The sequence below is a fragment of the Contarinia nasturtii genome, unplaced genomic scaffold (genome assembly GCF_009176525.2).
Source record: "Contarinia nasturtii isolate CC-2019 unplaced genomic scaffold, AAFC_CNas_1.1 Cnas_scaffold_4311, whole genome shotgun sequence".
NCBI lineage: Eukaryota > Metazoa > Arthropoda > Insecta > Diptera > Cecidomyiidae > Contarinia > Contarinia nasturtii.
The window spans coordinates 1,955,392-1,973,317 of record NW_022201606.1 but is presented as its reverse complement, the minus strand read 5'-3'; the positions used below and the strand labels follow the sequence as shown (position 1 = coordinate 1,973,317).

General features: G+C 34.6%; 1 protein-coding gene across 2 annotated transcripts; it reads left to right on the top strand.

The window, feature by feature from the left end:
• Window positions 1–1,461: 1,461 nt before the first annotated feature.
• Window positions 1,462–17,926, top strand: LOC116350560. Of its 2 annotated transcripts, none has more exons than XM_031782369.1 (7): window positions 1,462–1,812; window positions 12,730–12,865; window positions 12,988–15,623; window positions 15,705–15,974; window positions 16,058–16,564; window positions 16,663–17,055; window positions 17,120–17,926. In XM_031782369.1, exons 3-7 carry the CDS (start codon window positions 13,071–13,073, stop codon window positions 17,198–17,200), a joined length of 3,804 nt encoding a protein of 1,267 aa, XP_031638229.1. In that variant the 5' UTR covers window positions 1,462–1,812; window positions 12,730–12,865; window positions 12,988–13,070; the 3' UTR covers window positions 17,201–17,926. The 2 variants fall into 2 exon arrangements, with proteins under 2 accessions (XP_031638229.1, XP_031638228.1); XM_031782368.1 differs by having other exon boundaries at window positions 1,463–1,812; window positions 15,705–15,989.

The window sequence follows — 17,926 nt, the reverse complement described above, 5'->3', positions numbered from 1 at the left end:
TGCCACACAGTATTTGTCTCGCTCGAATTCTATTTCATGTGTTTAGCTACATGACATTTGTACACCAGTCAAATGTGAGCAACGGATGTGTTGGTGCAAGCGAAAAATAAAAAATCACCCAGCGACACACAAATACACAATCGTCGTCACCATAAAGACTGTCAATATTAAATAACTGTAAAGTTAATATTAAAAGTTGCGTTGCTGAAAAAAAAAAATCGTATAATTTTTTTACGTAAATTCACGTTGAGAGTCCAATCATTTTTCGTTGAGTTCAATGCATTCCATTTGATGCATTGAAAGTTGTGAATTTATTGTGTGTATATCGAAAGCGATCTATCCAAAGCCCTTTCGATTTCACTTCGTCTGGGTGACTGGGACAGCTTGTTTTGATTTCGATCAATTTCAAAGTGCAACCTTGGAGTTACAATTTCATTCTTGTTTATCATACATAGCAGCGAGCTAGTTTTACAATTGCCGTATATATTTTTTTTCAAGTTTAAAGTTTAAGGTATTATTATCAATTGTGTGTCAGCGTGTGTACTTTGAATGCTTCATTTTGTTCATTTGTGAATCACTATTTTAAACGAAGATATTTTACATTTGTATTTACGTTGACTGTTTTCTCGCCAGCGATTTCGATTGCGACACCGTACACTCATTCATTCATGTGTATCTCGCATGAAATAAAGAAACACAGAATCGAATATTATATAGATACGTACAGAAAAGCAAAATTAGCACGTTAAGAAAAAAAAATTGACACGTTCTTAGCTAAAAAGCGACCATAATCCAAAAATAGTTATTGCCTTTGAATTCCGTGTACACGGCGTGTATGCTCTCTCAGTCCGAGTGCGTGTATGTCGCATAGTTTTTTTTTTTTTGCTCTTTTTGCAACAACCAAATCGAACATAAAATAGAAACTTTGAAGTCCAATTGAGAAAGAAAATTGGAGACGAACAGACGCATAAGCACAGATAAAAATCTTAATCGCTTTTCATCCGTTATAACTAAGTGTTTTTTTTTTTGGTTGCGAAAAGAAATTTGCATGAAATTCGACGGGCCATTCAGCATACGTGATTTATAGTTGGATTTTCGCGCACTCGTATATACCATACATATGCGAGAGAAAATTGTTGGTAGCCAAGTAGAGCGAGAGTGATTGTGTGTGTTGTACAAGTTATCCAAAGAAACTCTTGCGGTTAATATTGTCGCAGACATCGACGTCACACATGCACAATACACAAAAAAAAAACACGAACGTCCTTTTACTGTAAAACAAAATTATCCATTCGCTTAGTAAGCTTACAGACTGCGATCCAGCGAGTCGATTTGAACTTTGATGAAAAATTAGAAATAGAAAATCCAAATTGTTATTGTCGAAGTATTTCAGTTTCGTGTTCATTTTGCCACCATCATTCCAACGTTTATATTTATTTTCAATTTATTTAAAAGAAAAAAAATTTACAATTATAATCGAGAACATTCCGTTATATAAAAGTAAAAAAAGCGTTAATTGTGTCACACGAAAGCATACCAAATAAAAACTTAATTGTGAAAATTAAAAGAATTATTCATAAATTGAAAAATCACGTTCAATAGAAACTTTGAAGGTATTACGTGTACATTGGAAGTCAATTGGAGGATAAAAAAGAGAGAAACAACAAACAACCGTGAGCTATAATGTCGGCGGATTTGGTTTTTTAGCGTTTGCTACACACAATTTTCAAACGATACAAAAACGAATCCAATTACATTCTTTTCGAGTGACCGTCTGTTCATGCGAATCCGGTGCGTACTGAACGCACTCTGGTAAGTACATATTGTTTGAAATATTTACTTTCTTTCTTTTGATTTTTTTTTTTGGTTTGGTTCAAAGTTAAATTCTATCAGGTTTTGGTTTTCAATCTCACCACACAAGTTAACTATCACACGAATATCTGTTTTTTTCTTTGATTCATACATCATTGACGATATTGTTGTGTTTACATAAGTTTGTTGCAATTTTTCATTCTTATTTTTAAGTTGCTGATGACTCGCAATGAGTTTATTGTTTATCAGCTGCATTGTTTGTTAGTAATATATGATTTCCTTTTGAAATCTTGGCGTATCTAAACATTCATTATGCACAATGTAAGTGAAATGCATGTAAACAAGGTTCTCTTATCTAATGACTCAGTTCGAAAGGAATTGAAATCCATCACAATATCCCCTGAGTTTGCATATTTAGGGCAAAAATATTCTCACGCCAGTGAGCCAAATATTTAAATCTAAGTAGAAAATATGCAACAAAAAAAAACACAACTGACGTTTTGTTTACTTCTTACTATCTTTTTTTTATTTCTTTCCTTCTCAATGAATGTTGAATTCTTTCACAAAAATCGACGCGAAAAAAAATAATCTTTTGCATATAAGAAAAACATAAACATCACTTATTTCAATTTGTCAGGTAAAACGAGAGGAAATTTTTCATTATATTATATTTATCTGAGTTTTATTTCGAATAACAATAACAATATATGAATCAAAAGATCGTCACTTGATCTCGGCCATAAAAAAATATCGCTCAATTTACGTAAGACACCAAAAAACACTTGCTAAAATCGGACCGAATATTTTCGATGAATCGTGAAAGCGAATGGCATTAAGATTTTCTACGCATTTGGTCGATCGCCATGGCAAGGCACTCACTCGACCGATGTCAAAGCAGACACAAAAAATGTTGGCAACTTTTTTAATTGTAGTTCGAGAACATAACGATGTAGCTGAAATTAGTTGAACTAGAGGGTTTGAACTGAACGTCAGATACTGACTAAATAACGAGAGCACTGAACAAAAAAAAATATTAATTTACATAACATTTTTTTTGGCAAATTTGCGTCACATTGTATATGATACCCATTCAATTGTTCATTTTTAATTATACATGAAAAGAACACACCGAAAAAGAGCGGATACATTTGAAAATATTAGTGGTTTTCTATTATCCAGCAATAAAATAATGAAATTAATGGAATAATGAGTGTGTTGAGTCTGGTTAGCCTTTTTTCATTGAATTCCTTTTATGACCACTTATTATGTGAGTGTGTCATATTAAAATCTACAACTTGTAAATCTGGTTGAGCACAGCCTGACTGAAAATTTGTTGTCGAGCCACAATTTCCAGTGCGCACAAAATGATTTTTTAAAAAATGAATTACGTGCAATCGACATAAATGAAATTGAGCGCACATTCAAGCGTTTGAATTGAACAACATGAGTGGAATAGAAAAGTCTTTCGCTAATATTGGTGCAAAATAATCACTCTTTTAACAAACCGAATACCGATCTTTTACGCAGACTTTAAACAACCAATAAACATTAAATGCAGCACATAAATTAATTGAGTTTTTCAAACTCAAATTGTAATACTGCATGACGTGTAAAATGTCAATTTGATTCTTTATTGGTACTTAGATAAATGTAAATAGGAGACAGGCAGAAAGAGAGAGAGAGAAATATCTGAAGTTTAGACGAAACAAACTGAACTTTTACGCCAATGTGTAACCACCAACGTTTTTCTTCAACTCGTATAATTATAGGTGTTGCGTGTCTTACAAAGGCCTAATTGAATGAGCCGTTTTTTGTTGGTAGACAACACTAACGAGTGCTAGATTAACACACACATCGCACGTCACAATGCGAATTATTTCGATTTTTTATGTTGTTGTTGTCCAAAATTCAAGCCAGTTTTATATCTGTCTTCGAACAACGTTATAATATAATCAACGCCAACAGCATTCTATTCTCACCATGTCATAAAACTAATCTAAAATGTATTGGCTTCTTCAATATATCATACCATTTTAGTACTAAAGATTTTCTTTTCACTGTTTTTCGTTGACATAATATAAAAACTGTATTCTCTCATTAGAATAAATCAAACGGAAAACCTCATTTCCGCATTGACCTTGAAACTGTGTACAATCCGAGCTCGAGTTTCAGCTCATTGTTTGTGTTACTATTTAAAATTGATTTACCGCGTCTTTTGTTTGTTTGTTTGCCGCTTTTAACTTCACGTCAACTTTTGCAAAAACTTAATGAAAGCATTTCTGCTGATTCAATAAACTTAACAAATCGATATAATTCTGTGACAAGAACGAAAAATCGCATGATACGAAATTTTCGAACTCAATGAATTAACATTAAAACTGTTGCCACCGAAAATAAATACACAGTCATTATGAGGACGATCGAATGACTCATACGTATAGACTATTGTAATATAGAAGAAGAATTAAGTATTATATCAACCAAAATCGATATTTTTTCTTGCTTTCAGAGCGACAATGAATTCAAGACAAAACAATGTCGTTAATTTCGGTTTTTTATCAGACGCTCGTTCATTTTCATCTGGCTATATGTACAGCAAACAGCACAAATGTAAACCGAATTTCGTATTTTGATCTCATTTTCTCGAACATTCTCTGCATGGTGTTTGATGATAAATTGTGGCAGTAATGTGCTTCAACAGCGGGAATCAAGTTAAATACAACATGTATACATTGATTTCTTGTGTCACATTCATTCCACAATGTATCTAATTTTAATTTTCATGGTCACGATATTCCGGATGGCTTGTGTGGCTTGAACATTCAACAATACTTTCTCCCTGTGCACTTTACAGTTTGCACAGTTCAGTTTAATATGGTTGTCGATTGGCCAAACAATGGCACTGGGTGTGATGACAAACACCGTCGACAAGTGGGAACAGTCATCTGAGTTGATGAACACCAACAACCAAACAAATAATGCATCAACTTTTATGGGAAATTGTAATCAAAACACCATATACAATATATTGAATTATTTTGTTATAGTAGATTTCCGTTGTCATAAAACTACTGCTAACATTTATTGCCGTCTTGCCATCAGATGATGAACATAAATGCACAACATCGTATGTAATGGCACAGGTTGTTCGATGCGCAAAACTGAGCAAAACACAAACATAACCATGTCATAATGAATGTTTCATTGCCTCAGAACCGCTGTGGTGCCATTTTGCCAGTGGCTCTGAATGTCTCATATAATAACCATATACATTTCGCGTTAGCCATTTGAACTTCTATGTATTTATTCTGCTTCTGCCTTTCAAGGCTTTCCCTCCAATATCCCCTTTTCTGCTCATCGGTGATAGACAAAAAAAGAGAGAGAAAAACAATATTTTTGCGCTTGAAGCATTTTACATTCGCTTGACAATTCCTTTTGGCAACTTGCCCAATCGAATTGAAATGAAAAATGAGCAGCCGTTGAACAAATGTTTTACTTGAAAGAACAGAAGGAAAAAGAATTGTAAGCACTTTTTTACGTTAACCCTAGTCCTACCTATACGTTGAACAGCCGAACTTGATCTCACATTTAATTCAAAGTCACAATTGATTTCACAGAAAACACACACCTTTTGGGTTGAAAAAAAAGAGATGTGAACAATTTTTCAACACAATAAATTTTTACACTGAATTAAATCGTTTAGATATGATCCAAGTACATTCATCGCAAGAGTAACTTTTGGCAAGTTCTTGGTAAAAACTCGGATCAAACGCCATTTACTTTTTCGTCAAAATATTTCAAATCGATTTTTCTTGACACTTTTCCTTCGAATTGAGCAATGTGTCGCTGGTTTGATCTGCGAAATTCGACGAATGTAATCTGATTACATCATCATTTGCCGCTGTCATATTGCAAATATCAAATCTGACAATCGGAAGGGCGGAATTTTCTTTGGATTCAATTAAATATACGCTGTAAATAAGCAAGAATCCATTAAAATTGAAAAAGTGCCATTGGCGTTAAGACTTTCATTAACGGTACAAAGCGATTGCACGAATTACATAAGCAAACTCTCAATGACAATGGTGCGACGTGACGATGTGGATGCAACTGCTCCATGACCTCTAATTGAAATCTAAATTTGGTATAGTTTTGCCCCATTTCTCAACGATTAAATAAATAATTCAGTGCAATCACAGAAGTCAAGCGCACATATTCAGCGTGCAGCGATTTTTATTTTTAACAATTAATTTCTCTTTTCGTTCTTTATCTTTATCTCATTGTCGTTTGATTGCTACTAAATTTTCATGGATTTAAAATTTGACATCAAATAGTGATTTATTTAGAGGACGCAATTAAAGTGTGTAAAAATGTATGAACGGATCCATGCGATTCTCAATTTCATTAGTTACCCGCCCTGGTTCACAGTTAAAATGTGTGTCAGCTCCACTTGGCACTGTAATGTTGGCCTGATACAATATTTATGGCACTGGCACCCTTACAAAAGATGGCCTTTCAAAAAAGAAGCTGCTCTAGAATTGCTGTATGAATAAAATATCAGGATTCTCCACGTACTACTTACTACCCATTTTTGCCATTTTCTTGACTCGGAACGCTCCAAATAATTGGAGTGTATTTTTGCAAGCGCTTTCAAAGCCATTTACTGTACGTGTACATGCTCCACTTTGGCAGAATGTCAAGTATAGAAATCACACACCCGTTTTCTTTTGTGTTAATATCACTCTTTTTCATATCTCCGATTTGTAAAAACTTGCTATTTGACACACTGTGTACCCAACTCACATTTTTTTTTTATTCGAAAAAATTATTGTGATCGGAGGTCATCACCCGAAGTCATTTAGAATATTTTTTATTAAACTACCTTTGCTGATAGCATTCTTGGCGCTTATCAACTCAAATTGATACTGTATTTTATCTATCAATGGAAATACTTTGTCAAACTGACCGATTCGTTGTACAGGTACTACTCGAATTTTGTATTACTTACTAGAACATTACGATTTGCACTTTCAACATGAACGGTGCATATTCCATTTTGGATCATATTTGACAATGGAACATTTCCATACAATATTTTTAAATATCAAGTCATTTGAATACGTTCGGTAACAAAATACCTGTACATCGACGACGACGACGTCGGCCTATATTGAACAACGAAGAAAGTGATTTCTTGCTAAAAATAGACGTACGGTATTCCTACACAAATCGATCTATCATGAAAAAACAGTTTAGTGTCATGGAACGAAAATGTTATTGTTCACAGGTATGCCAACACCAAAATGCTCTGACACACGTTAGAACTTATTTGCTTGAATATTATTTATATAAGATTTGCACATTTACAACGATTTCAACTAAATTGGTTCTATTTATTATGCATAATTATCGTGTCAAGTATAAATTTGGACATTACATATTTAGGTGTTGATATTGATAGCCTCTAGATACAGCGTTTTTGTTTAATTAAATTGAACACTATTGTCAGAAAATTGACGTGATTTTAATGAAACCATTTCTAGAAATAAAACTTTTCCATAATTGCATGTGACATTTCGATTAGACAGTACGGTTCGAGTGGCCATTGTTTGTAAATTAAATTGATTGCAGTAAACATGTATCATAAACGGTTCTAAACTATCTATCGTTCCAATACACTTTGTATTCGCTTTGCATAGTGAATTCAAATGAAATTCTCATTATGAAATGTCAGTTTTGGAATCGAATTTCATGTATGTAATAAAACATTCATCATCATATGATGATTGAACGTATTTTATCGAAGTTTTTTTATTGAGTGTGGATAAAATTACTTTGTAAATTAATCATTGCCAAAAGCAGTGACCAATTCAAAGCAAAGTTTCAATCGTCGATAAAACGAATAAAAATCTAAAGTGTTGTTTAAGTTGAATAATTTAGTGTTAGATTGTTACCGATAGTGGCGAGAGATTAACTGTAATCCCCATTGTTGAATGTATGTCAAAAGCAAACTTGTGTGTATTATAAATTAACTATGAAAATCACATGATTTCGTTTGTACTTCGATCAAGCACACAGCAACAAAAGCCAAATTTTTAATATTTCGCTTAGGGGTCAAGTAACCAAATATTGCCATGTGCGGCCATTTATTTCACAATCATAAAATACCACTTTTGGATATTGGATGGTTCGTTATTCAAGAATAGAAGAATGAAAGAGAACTATTTTACAAAGCACAAAGGAATATTGTGATTCAATAAGACTCTTATTATAAGATTTACGCATACACAACAGAACGTTAACTAAGACCGAGATATAGCAAGAGATTATAAAGTAGAGTATCTTTTAAAGTTTATTTTTCTTGCTTGATTGGTTTAAAGTCTTTTTGCCGTAAGTCAACGCTGACGATCGTTATCAACGCAGTAATATCGATAAGAAACTAATGTCATTTTGTGTGTGTCGGAACGTAACGTTTCGCAAAAGTATATTAGCGTTGAATAGTGGCAATATACAATGTAATATCGTAATCGCTTGAAGATATATGGTTTTCTCAGATTGTTCGGTATGTTTGTTCACTCTTAAATTGAGATTGTTTCATTCTCAACGTATTTCAAATAACTTATTGTGGTTGCCAAACGTACACACACACACAGATTCATCCCGTCGATGCACACTTACACACAATCATCTGTGTAAGACGCTTGTGTATCGCACATCATCAACAGCAACAGCAGCAGCAGTAGTAAGCGAAACAAAAGCGAACTTTAATATTTGTCAACCTTTGCATAATAAGTTGTTGGTGATTGTGTGTGAGAAAGCATGCGACATTTTCATTCTGTCGCAAGTGAGAACCATCCAATCAATCGTCAATGCGATTTCAATACACAAAAAAGACCACTGATACATTGAAATCGCATGCGAGACGAGATTACCATTCGATGTGCATAGAATGTCAATCACACCATCGGTCGGCGTTATTTTGAGCGGTTGCATTGAATAAAATTCACATTAGTTCTTTTTTTATTTGTAATTGCATCGACCGCCAAAACGGACACTCAAGCAAAATTTATTCGGTGAACTTTACAATTTTGAATTGTGTTGTGAGTTTTGTGTGCGGTATTGTTTTTTTTTTCTTCTTATAATTTCGTTTTTGTTTCTTGTGAAACCACATTTTTCAATGGAAAAACGTGCTACGACCAAACGTGTGATTGAGAAACAATATTATTTTGTTTCAATTCCGGATTTCTGTGCCAAGTTATAGACAACCAGTTTGAGTGTTTTCATTTTGTGTTCGGATATAATTCGCTGATCTATTGTTATTTGTGTGTGTGATTGTATCTTCGAATCAAACAATAAAATATTGACATTAATTTAGTTCAATTGCAAAAATTAAAACCAAAAAGACACAAACAATTAACGACAAAAAGAACACAAAATTACTGTGCCCCGTTCACTTGTAAATCGAGTACAATTGATGCCGATGAATTTACAAAACGGTTTCGCAACGAATAAGTAATGAAGCAAACACATGATACGAATGAACAAACAGTAAATAAAAATTGACCATTTGTATTCAGCAGAATTATATGAGAATTCTAGTTTTTAACTGGTTTTTGATTGGTGGATTTAGTGGTTGACTTGTGATTCGTTTTGAGCAAAAGTGTTTTGGGAGTTAATTTTGAAATTTCATCGTTTTTTACAAAGTAAACATAATCAAATCGAAACGATCATAGTGTGAATAACCATGGTAAATATACAATTATTTTCCCACATCAAAAATGTATTCACTTATTATGTGGTTTGGTTCATTCAACTTCATCGATTGAAAAATATTGAAACAGTCTGAACATGACTTCGTACAATGAACACACACGTGCTATCAATACACTCTATTGTCTAATAGACCAGTCAATCAGCTGTTGAAGTACTTATACGGTTTGTCTTTTCAGCGTGAATTTCTTGGCCGTTTTGCTGAATATTTTCCATTCGAGAGGAGGAACACACCTCGTTCACTAAAACGCTTCTAGTGAAAATTTGAACACAAATGCAGTTGTCGCATGCAATCCACTTCGAAAGCGTTGTGTATGCATTTTTGTTCTTCGTTGGCGACTTCTTTCTTTTTTTCTCAACTGAGTTCATTGTTGCGCATGCGGCTACGCACAAAACTCTGTTCTCATGGTGCTAGTGACATTCAAGAGTGCTTCGACATTGAAAATATTCAATTTTTTTCTATTATCCTCCTGACTGTCGCCAAGCGATGTATTCCTTTAAACATGTAAAAACGACCACTTGAGAACCATCATTATATGCGATATGAGACAAAACTTATGATATGCTTATGCACGCTTTGTTAAGTGTAAAACACATTATTTAGTGCAATTGATACCACCACCATTCAGTGTGTATGTGATTCGTGGAAGACGAGCAATCGCCAACGATTATTCCATAAAAACATGTTTATTTTTATCAAATGTTCGTGGAATCGCACTTTGTTTTGTTTGTCTGGCGCAAAAATAAAGAAGAAACAAAGGATTTCGTTGTGTGATTTATGGATCAATTACATAACTGTGTAGAAGAAAAACGATCATTCAGTGACGACGTTCGAACGATTGAATGAATGACAAAAAAGAACCCATTATGACGATTGACAACAACGTCGAATAGTGTGTTTTGTTTAATCTGCGATAAACTTGCATTTTATTTGAATCTTGGCATTGACACAATGTTTGACTAATAATAACAATTTGTGTGCTAGTTGATAATTTAAAGTGCTGATAATGACCACACACACACACGCTTGGACGTACACAAGCTCAGTTATTGTTTTTCCTTTCTATTTACTCCATGAATTCTTCGTGACCCGTTTCTAAAATGCATTTTACGCAACATCATCATGAAAAAAGAAATCAATCAAAGTGCGGGGAGTCGATGTGCTGCTATCAGCCAAAGCAAATAATTAAAATGTGTCTCGAGTCGTTTGGCGATTTCGAACAAGGCAAACACTTCCAATAAAAAAAGCACTAGATCTTTGGTTTAGATTTTAACAAGTATATGCTTCAAATACAAAGTATTTTCACTTTTGATTTTTGTATATCTACAACACACAATCGAACACAATTAGGTTAATAACAATAGCATTTTGATAAAGAAAAATGTCAACTACTTTTTTTTTAACTCAGTCCGCATTTTATTCACAACTTTATTTTCACATTGATGTTTTTTTTCTTCTGTTGTCATGTTGATCATGCATTCGTTTTAATCAATCAGGTGAAAAATTCATCGAATCGCCTTAACGAGACATTGAATTCCAATTAAATTCATTAAATATGATTAGCAATTTCAAAACGATTTGATTTTTTTCGCTGTTTGCAATTGAACATTTTCCAATTGTTGATTCAAGCATGTGTAGATAAAATGTCGTTTTTCACAAGCACTAAATAAAATATTTTCCTGTTGCCGTTGGCCATTGCCGTTCGATATTCAATGGTACGTTCAATGAAATGAGCTTCTCATAATTCATAGATCCTAGTGCCAACAAACACCAATGCCCCTCTCCAACGCCACATGCTCGTTTCAACATTCGCAACATATTTAGCAGAAAGAAAAAAATCTATGGCGACATCAATAGCGAGTCTATCATTTAACATTTTTATTTTTTTCATAATTACATTGCTGATTCACTCAAAGATTATTCTTCCGCTAATGAAAATTGCTTATTTATTAGCAATCGAGCAAACATATATACATTTCCCTTCGACTTTTCTCGCTAGATTTTATTGCGTCTTTGTCTACGCCAACTGACTTGACTACTGTTTTCTGTCTTTTTTTATTCAAATTTATTTTTAGTATTTTTTTTCTTTTTTTTTTTCATTTTCGAGATCAATCGTCATTACTAGCGCCAAAAGCGAAAAAAATCTGAATAAAACCAACAGCTGGGCAACGGCTTCATGTATTTTATGTTTGTTTGGTTGGTTGAAGCTAGAGCACTGTGCTTTGTTGCCAAACATTCTCTCGAGAGATTTCGTCAAACCGATTGTCGATAAAAATAGCGTGTGGTGGCACGATGTTACCGTGAAATGTCCATGTAAATTTTAATTTTACAGTTGTTTTTGTTTTCACTTTGCTTCTTCATTTCAATTGACATAAAAATAATGGACGTAAACTGATTTCATGACCACTTTGGCATTTGGATGTTTTGACATTTATTTCATATTTTATTACTCCTTTTATTTAAACAATGTTTACATGAATATCCACTCTTGAAACATTGCTCACGTGGTTTAATTTGATTTCGATTCTTTTGTGTGCAACTTTCCACCGATACTTTGCTATCAATTTGCTACGACATTGCTATAAAAAATGTAACTTATCTTTTGGGCCCATTAGTAAAATGATTATGAAACTAACTAATCATCGTCAATATGTCGAAGTAATAAGCAAACAAATCGATTGAGCAAATCGAGGTTTTTATGCGATACCCATCTGCAAAAAAACTACCAAATCGTCGAAAATGTGCAGCGATTGCGTTAATATGGTTCGCTTTAGATGAACTACAAGTGATCAATGTTTTGACAATACTATTTTTAGACGGGCCAATTTCATTTGATGGGTTCTTTGCATGGAAAGAGAGTAATTATAAAACAAATACAATTAGGCCAACTGCGACTGAACTTGTGTGTCTCATGAGACTCTCATCCTTATCTCTAATCGATTGATTGAATGCGGGGAATTTTTAGATAATAGTGATACGATTTTTAATTGTGTTTTCCACATGGGAGTGATGTAATTCGATGCCATTTCGAGTTAACAATGAAATTCAAAACCAAAACCGAATATTTTAATTAATTCATTCATTAATTGATTCATTCCATTTATTAACCATGTATATGTTTTTTATTTCTCCTTTTTCCAATATAGATTTGGTTAAGCCAACGGTTGTGTGGGATACCGTATGGAAGAACGTCGAGTTAAACGTTTTCAAATTGGTGATAGCATTTCACCATCATCGTTTGTACCTGCCAAAAGAAAATCTCGCAAAGATCCTTGTAACCAGGTACATTGATTTGACCTTCACTTGACTTGACTTGCAGTCAATAACATTTATCATCACCATTCTCATTTCAATGTAATCCATTTGTGTGTGTGTGTGTTTTTCGCCTTTTTCTTTCATTTCAGTGGTTCAATTTTGTGCAGTTTATCCGCATGATAACTACGTTACTGAGTTTATTTAGGCGTCAATTCTGTCGCGATCTAACAGAATGGATGCGAATAGAAGAAAAAATTTCAATAATAATAAGTCAGTTGGTGTTGTTGCCACACAATCTATCATCGAAAATGGGAGCAACAGCCACACAGCCACCAACGGAACAATTAGCTCAAGCACCGAATCATCGGATTCGGTTGAACCACCTAAGCAATCGTTTAATGATAATATTAGTAAAGACTTTCATGAAAACAATGTGTGTGTTGAACAATTCAAAAGTGAGCAGTGCAGTGAAAAGCACTCGGACTCAGTTAAATCAAATGAAAAAGACTCAGATGTTCTGTGTAGTATTTTAAGTGTTGGCAATGAGAACGGTGTGTCCCAACTAGATGGTTCGCGTAACATCAATTCAAATTCGATGTCTGGCCGTGTTCAAATACAAACAAATAATTGCAATAACAACAGTTCGATTGACAAACAACTTAACGGAAATGATAAGAACTGCAATCGAAGTAATCTTCAAGAGGCCTGTGTGTCGAATGGAACTACAATCAATATGGATGATAGCCATAATGATTATCAAGAATCATGCAATGATTCCAACGCCAGCACTACCAAATCAACGAACGAAATCGCACGAAATGATAAGATAAACACCAGTGGTCGGCGTATAAGTAACAGTACGAATGAATTCGACGCCAGTCACAATTCAAATATCGTTGAAATTGTTACAGATACGTTGGTCGACAATCAACAATCAACAGTTGAAGAGGACATAAGTGAGAATCAAACGAAACAATCGGTTACAAAATTACTCGTGCAAAATTCAAGTGAAGATTGTATTTCGACGGATACAATAAGCAGTAATAGTATTGATGTTAAACCAATTAAGTGCCCAACAGATCGAAGCCAAACGGCAAGCGAAAGCGAAGAAATCGGCTGTAAGGATAACGAAGAAGACATCACAAAGAAGGAATCGAATGATACAGAGACAAATCAATCTACGAAATCAACCATGTATGATGATAATTCGTTAAAAACTCCGTTGCTTGGAAGTAGCTCAAGTGAAAATAATGGAACAACCGTCTATAGTAGCATTGATCGGCCAATCGTTCCCAAAACTAAAGGTAATATTAACAATAATGAAACAAATAATACAACAGATGATGATAAATGCGATGCTAAATCGGTGGCTTATAATGAATACGTTAATTTATTATGTGATACAGATCGAAGTGGTGGTTTATTCATGAAAAATGCCAAACGAAATGAACGCGCTGAAAGTCGACCATTGTTACGGCAAACATCGATGGACGACGGTTCGGTTAACCAGAAAATTCAACGCAGATCGAATCCAAGGCCTAGAAGTATCGTAAAAAGCCCATCGACACAGAATTTTAGTTCAAATACCGGCGATAAATTTGATGTTAATCGAAAACCACGTTTAAGTATTCAATGCACTGGCACCGATCCCGAACGACCCGTGTTACACGTTCAATTTTTGTCGCAACAACATAACGATTCAAACGATAGCATAAAACGAAATATGTTCAATAGTGTAAATTCACCTGCGAGCGGTGAGCATGAATCATACCAAAATGGTGATTCGACGACTGAACCACAACCGGAGGAGTTGATTCATCAAATGCCAGCAAGAGGAATTTTACGAACATCAAAATTACGAAGTAGCATCTCGTCCAGTTCGTCTGAGTCGTCGTCTTCGTCGTCAGACTCTTCGAGTAGTGATGATGTTAGTCAATTTGCTGAAGCAAAACCACCGGACGGTGGTTATGGGTGGGTGATTGTATTCGCCTCGTTCATGGTAAACGTAATTGCGGATGGCATAACATTTAGTTTTGGTGTTATTTATGTAGAACTTTTGAAATATTTCGGCGAAGGAAAAGCAAAAACGGCATGGATTGGTTCACTTTTCATGGCAATGCCTCTGCTCTCCGGGCCCATTGCATCATTTTTAACCGATCGATTTGGGTGCCGTCGAGTGACGATAATCGGTTCAATTCTGGCATCAATTGGATTTTTTGCGTCTTCATTTACGGATTCGGTGGAAATGCTTTTTTTCACGTTCGGTATATTTGCCGGTTTTGGCTTGAGCTTATGTTATGTGGCTGCTGTGGTTATTGTTGCCTATTACTTTGACAAACGTCGTTCGACTGCAACTGGTCTATCGGTGTGTGGTAGCGGTATTGGTACATTTTTATTTGCGCCTTTAACACAATTTCTCATCGACGAGTATGGTTGGCGGGGCACAACGCTTGTGTTGTCGGGCGTATTTTTGAATATGACTATTTGTGGTATGCTTATGAGAGATTTGGAGTGGACAACGTACAAATCGAAACAAAAAGCGAAACTGCGTAAGAAACGAAATCAATTGGGAATTTCAGCCGATTCATTTTCGGTGAGCAATAGCACAAACACTGGTGGCACAACAAGTAATCTACATAAAGACGATGCCAATGGAAATGAGATCGATAGAAGAGATGAAAATAATGGTGATAATAATTTAGCCAGTCAGTCCGAAACCATGGACGATCCACGACTATTTAGTTCATTGATTACATTGCCAACATTTGTTAAAAACGGCGAAAAGGTAAAAAAATTAAAAAATCAATACAAAAATATAAACTTTAAAAGAACATTTTAATCAATCATTGTAATTTCTCTGCTGAAGGTTCCAGTGGAAGTTCTCGAGCTAATGTCAGCAAACAAAAATGTGCACAGCGTTCTATTGAAAAATTATCCCGGTTTGGCACATTCAAGAAGTTTTAGTCAACCATTAACATCGTCACGACATTCGAATGGATCAAATGCACCGCTTGAGAACAATATCAGTCCAACCAGTGAAAGTGGTCTGACGAAGGCCAAAAGTCGCCGGATTCGAAACGAACAGGAGTTCTTGACATGGATGAAACAAGATCCTCATATTCACCATGCCAAGGATGTACGGATTATAATGGTTGGAATTTTAAATGCACATATTCACAACAGATTTATTTAACCTCCTTTGCGTTTATGTCTTTTTAGCATCGAAATCCGGCTGCATATCTGAAGGATTTGCGAATGCATCGTCATTCTTTGACTTATCGCGGTGCGATGTTGAATATAAACCGTTACCGACTACGAGCATCTTCGTGCCCGGATATCTATCGCAATTCAATGACAACAATTGCAAAAGAGAAAACACATTGGGGTCAAGGACTGGCTGAATTCAAATCAGTTTTGGTCGATATGCTGGACTTTTCATTTTTTTCTGATATTCGATTTACCTTATTCGCATTATCAAATTTCCTTTTGTATGCATGGTACGATGTTCCATACGTATACTTAGCCGATAATGCGGTGGAGCTTGGTTTCAAAGAGACCGATGCATCCATCTTGATCTCCTTGATTGGTATCGTAAATATGGTGGGTGAAATCATTCTTGGATGGACCGGAGATCGAAAATTCATAACAGCCGGAATGATCTATGCTATATGTATGGTTTTCTGTGGGATCGTCACTGGTTTGGTGCCTTTGTTACCTACATTTACCGTAAGAAAATTAAACATATTTGAAATGCACATTCTTTTATCATTTTCTAAGAGCAATGCCAATAATGCGTGTTTTTTGTCTGTGTTTATCCAATGCAGGGACTCTCAATATTGTCCGGTCTCTTTGGTTTATTTATCGCGGCGAATTATGCGCTCACCAGTATTATTTTAGTGGAACTAATATCTTTGGAACGATTTACAAATGCCTATGGTTTATTGCTACTTGTACAAGGGATCGCAAATTTAATTGGGCCACCTTTGGCCGGATGGATTACAGATTTAACTGGTGATTACCATTTAGCCTTCTATTTGGCTGGGTTTTTCATAGCCATTTCGGGATTATTGATGATGTTTTTGCCGGCACGTGGTAAATATCGAAAATATCGTGCTTTTCGTCGAAAGGGTCAAAGCAGCGGTGAAGAAGATGACGACGACGACGATGATGATGATGTCAGCGAAGTTGATCTTGAGAAATGCATACAAATCATTGAGGTGAGTAATGAAAAGTCCATAAATCAATTTACATAATAGTAACGAATTCATTTTTATTCCATAGGCACCAAAATCATCTCTTCCATACAATGGCAAAGCAAACGGCGTGCCAAAGAAGGGCAGCTCAACAGTTATTCCGGTTTAATCACAGCAACCGGATTTAGAATTTAGTTAAACGTTTGATGATGAATTTATACATGGAAATGGCTTAATTTAGTTGATTAAAAAAAATTATATGAATCTTGAATTTACAATTTAATTAAATTAGGGGGTCATAAATATTACACATATACACATATACAAGAAACACACTATATAACAACAGTTTAATAACATATTTACCGTTCGGTTCAAACAAGAGTAGTTGTTCCTTTATGATTTAGATTGATTAAAGTAACTAACATTGAAATAGTTGTATAATCCATATGGAAAATGGATCTTTAACCGTATTCTTCATTTTTCTCAAATATATATTGTACGAATTAATTTCTGTTTAAGTGTAGGTTGTTAAAATGAACCATCAAGTACCGTTAACACTTTTTTTTTGTAAAATAAAACACACTGAACGATTTTATCTTCAATAATAAATCAACTTTTTTTCCCTCACACAGTTCCATTGAATTATGAAATGATTTATACGTAAAGATGAAATCTTTGAAAAGTGAGAATATATTTCTCGATTATAAGATGGTAAATAAAAAATGTCGTCGATTCTGCCACAAACGCCATTTTCCAAATCAAATAACTAACGCCTTTTTTTTCAAAAACTAAACTATATACACTTAGCCTCTTCTCCATCGAATTTTAGATTATTAGAAAATGCGTTAGCCCCAAACATGTTTCTTTTCAATAAAAATTACCAACACGTCAA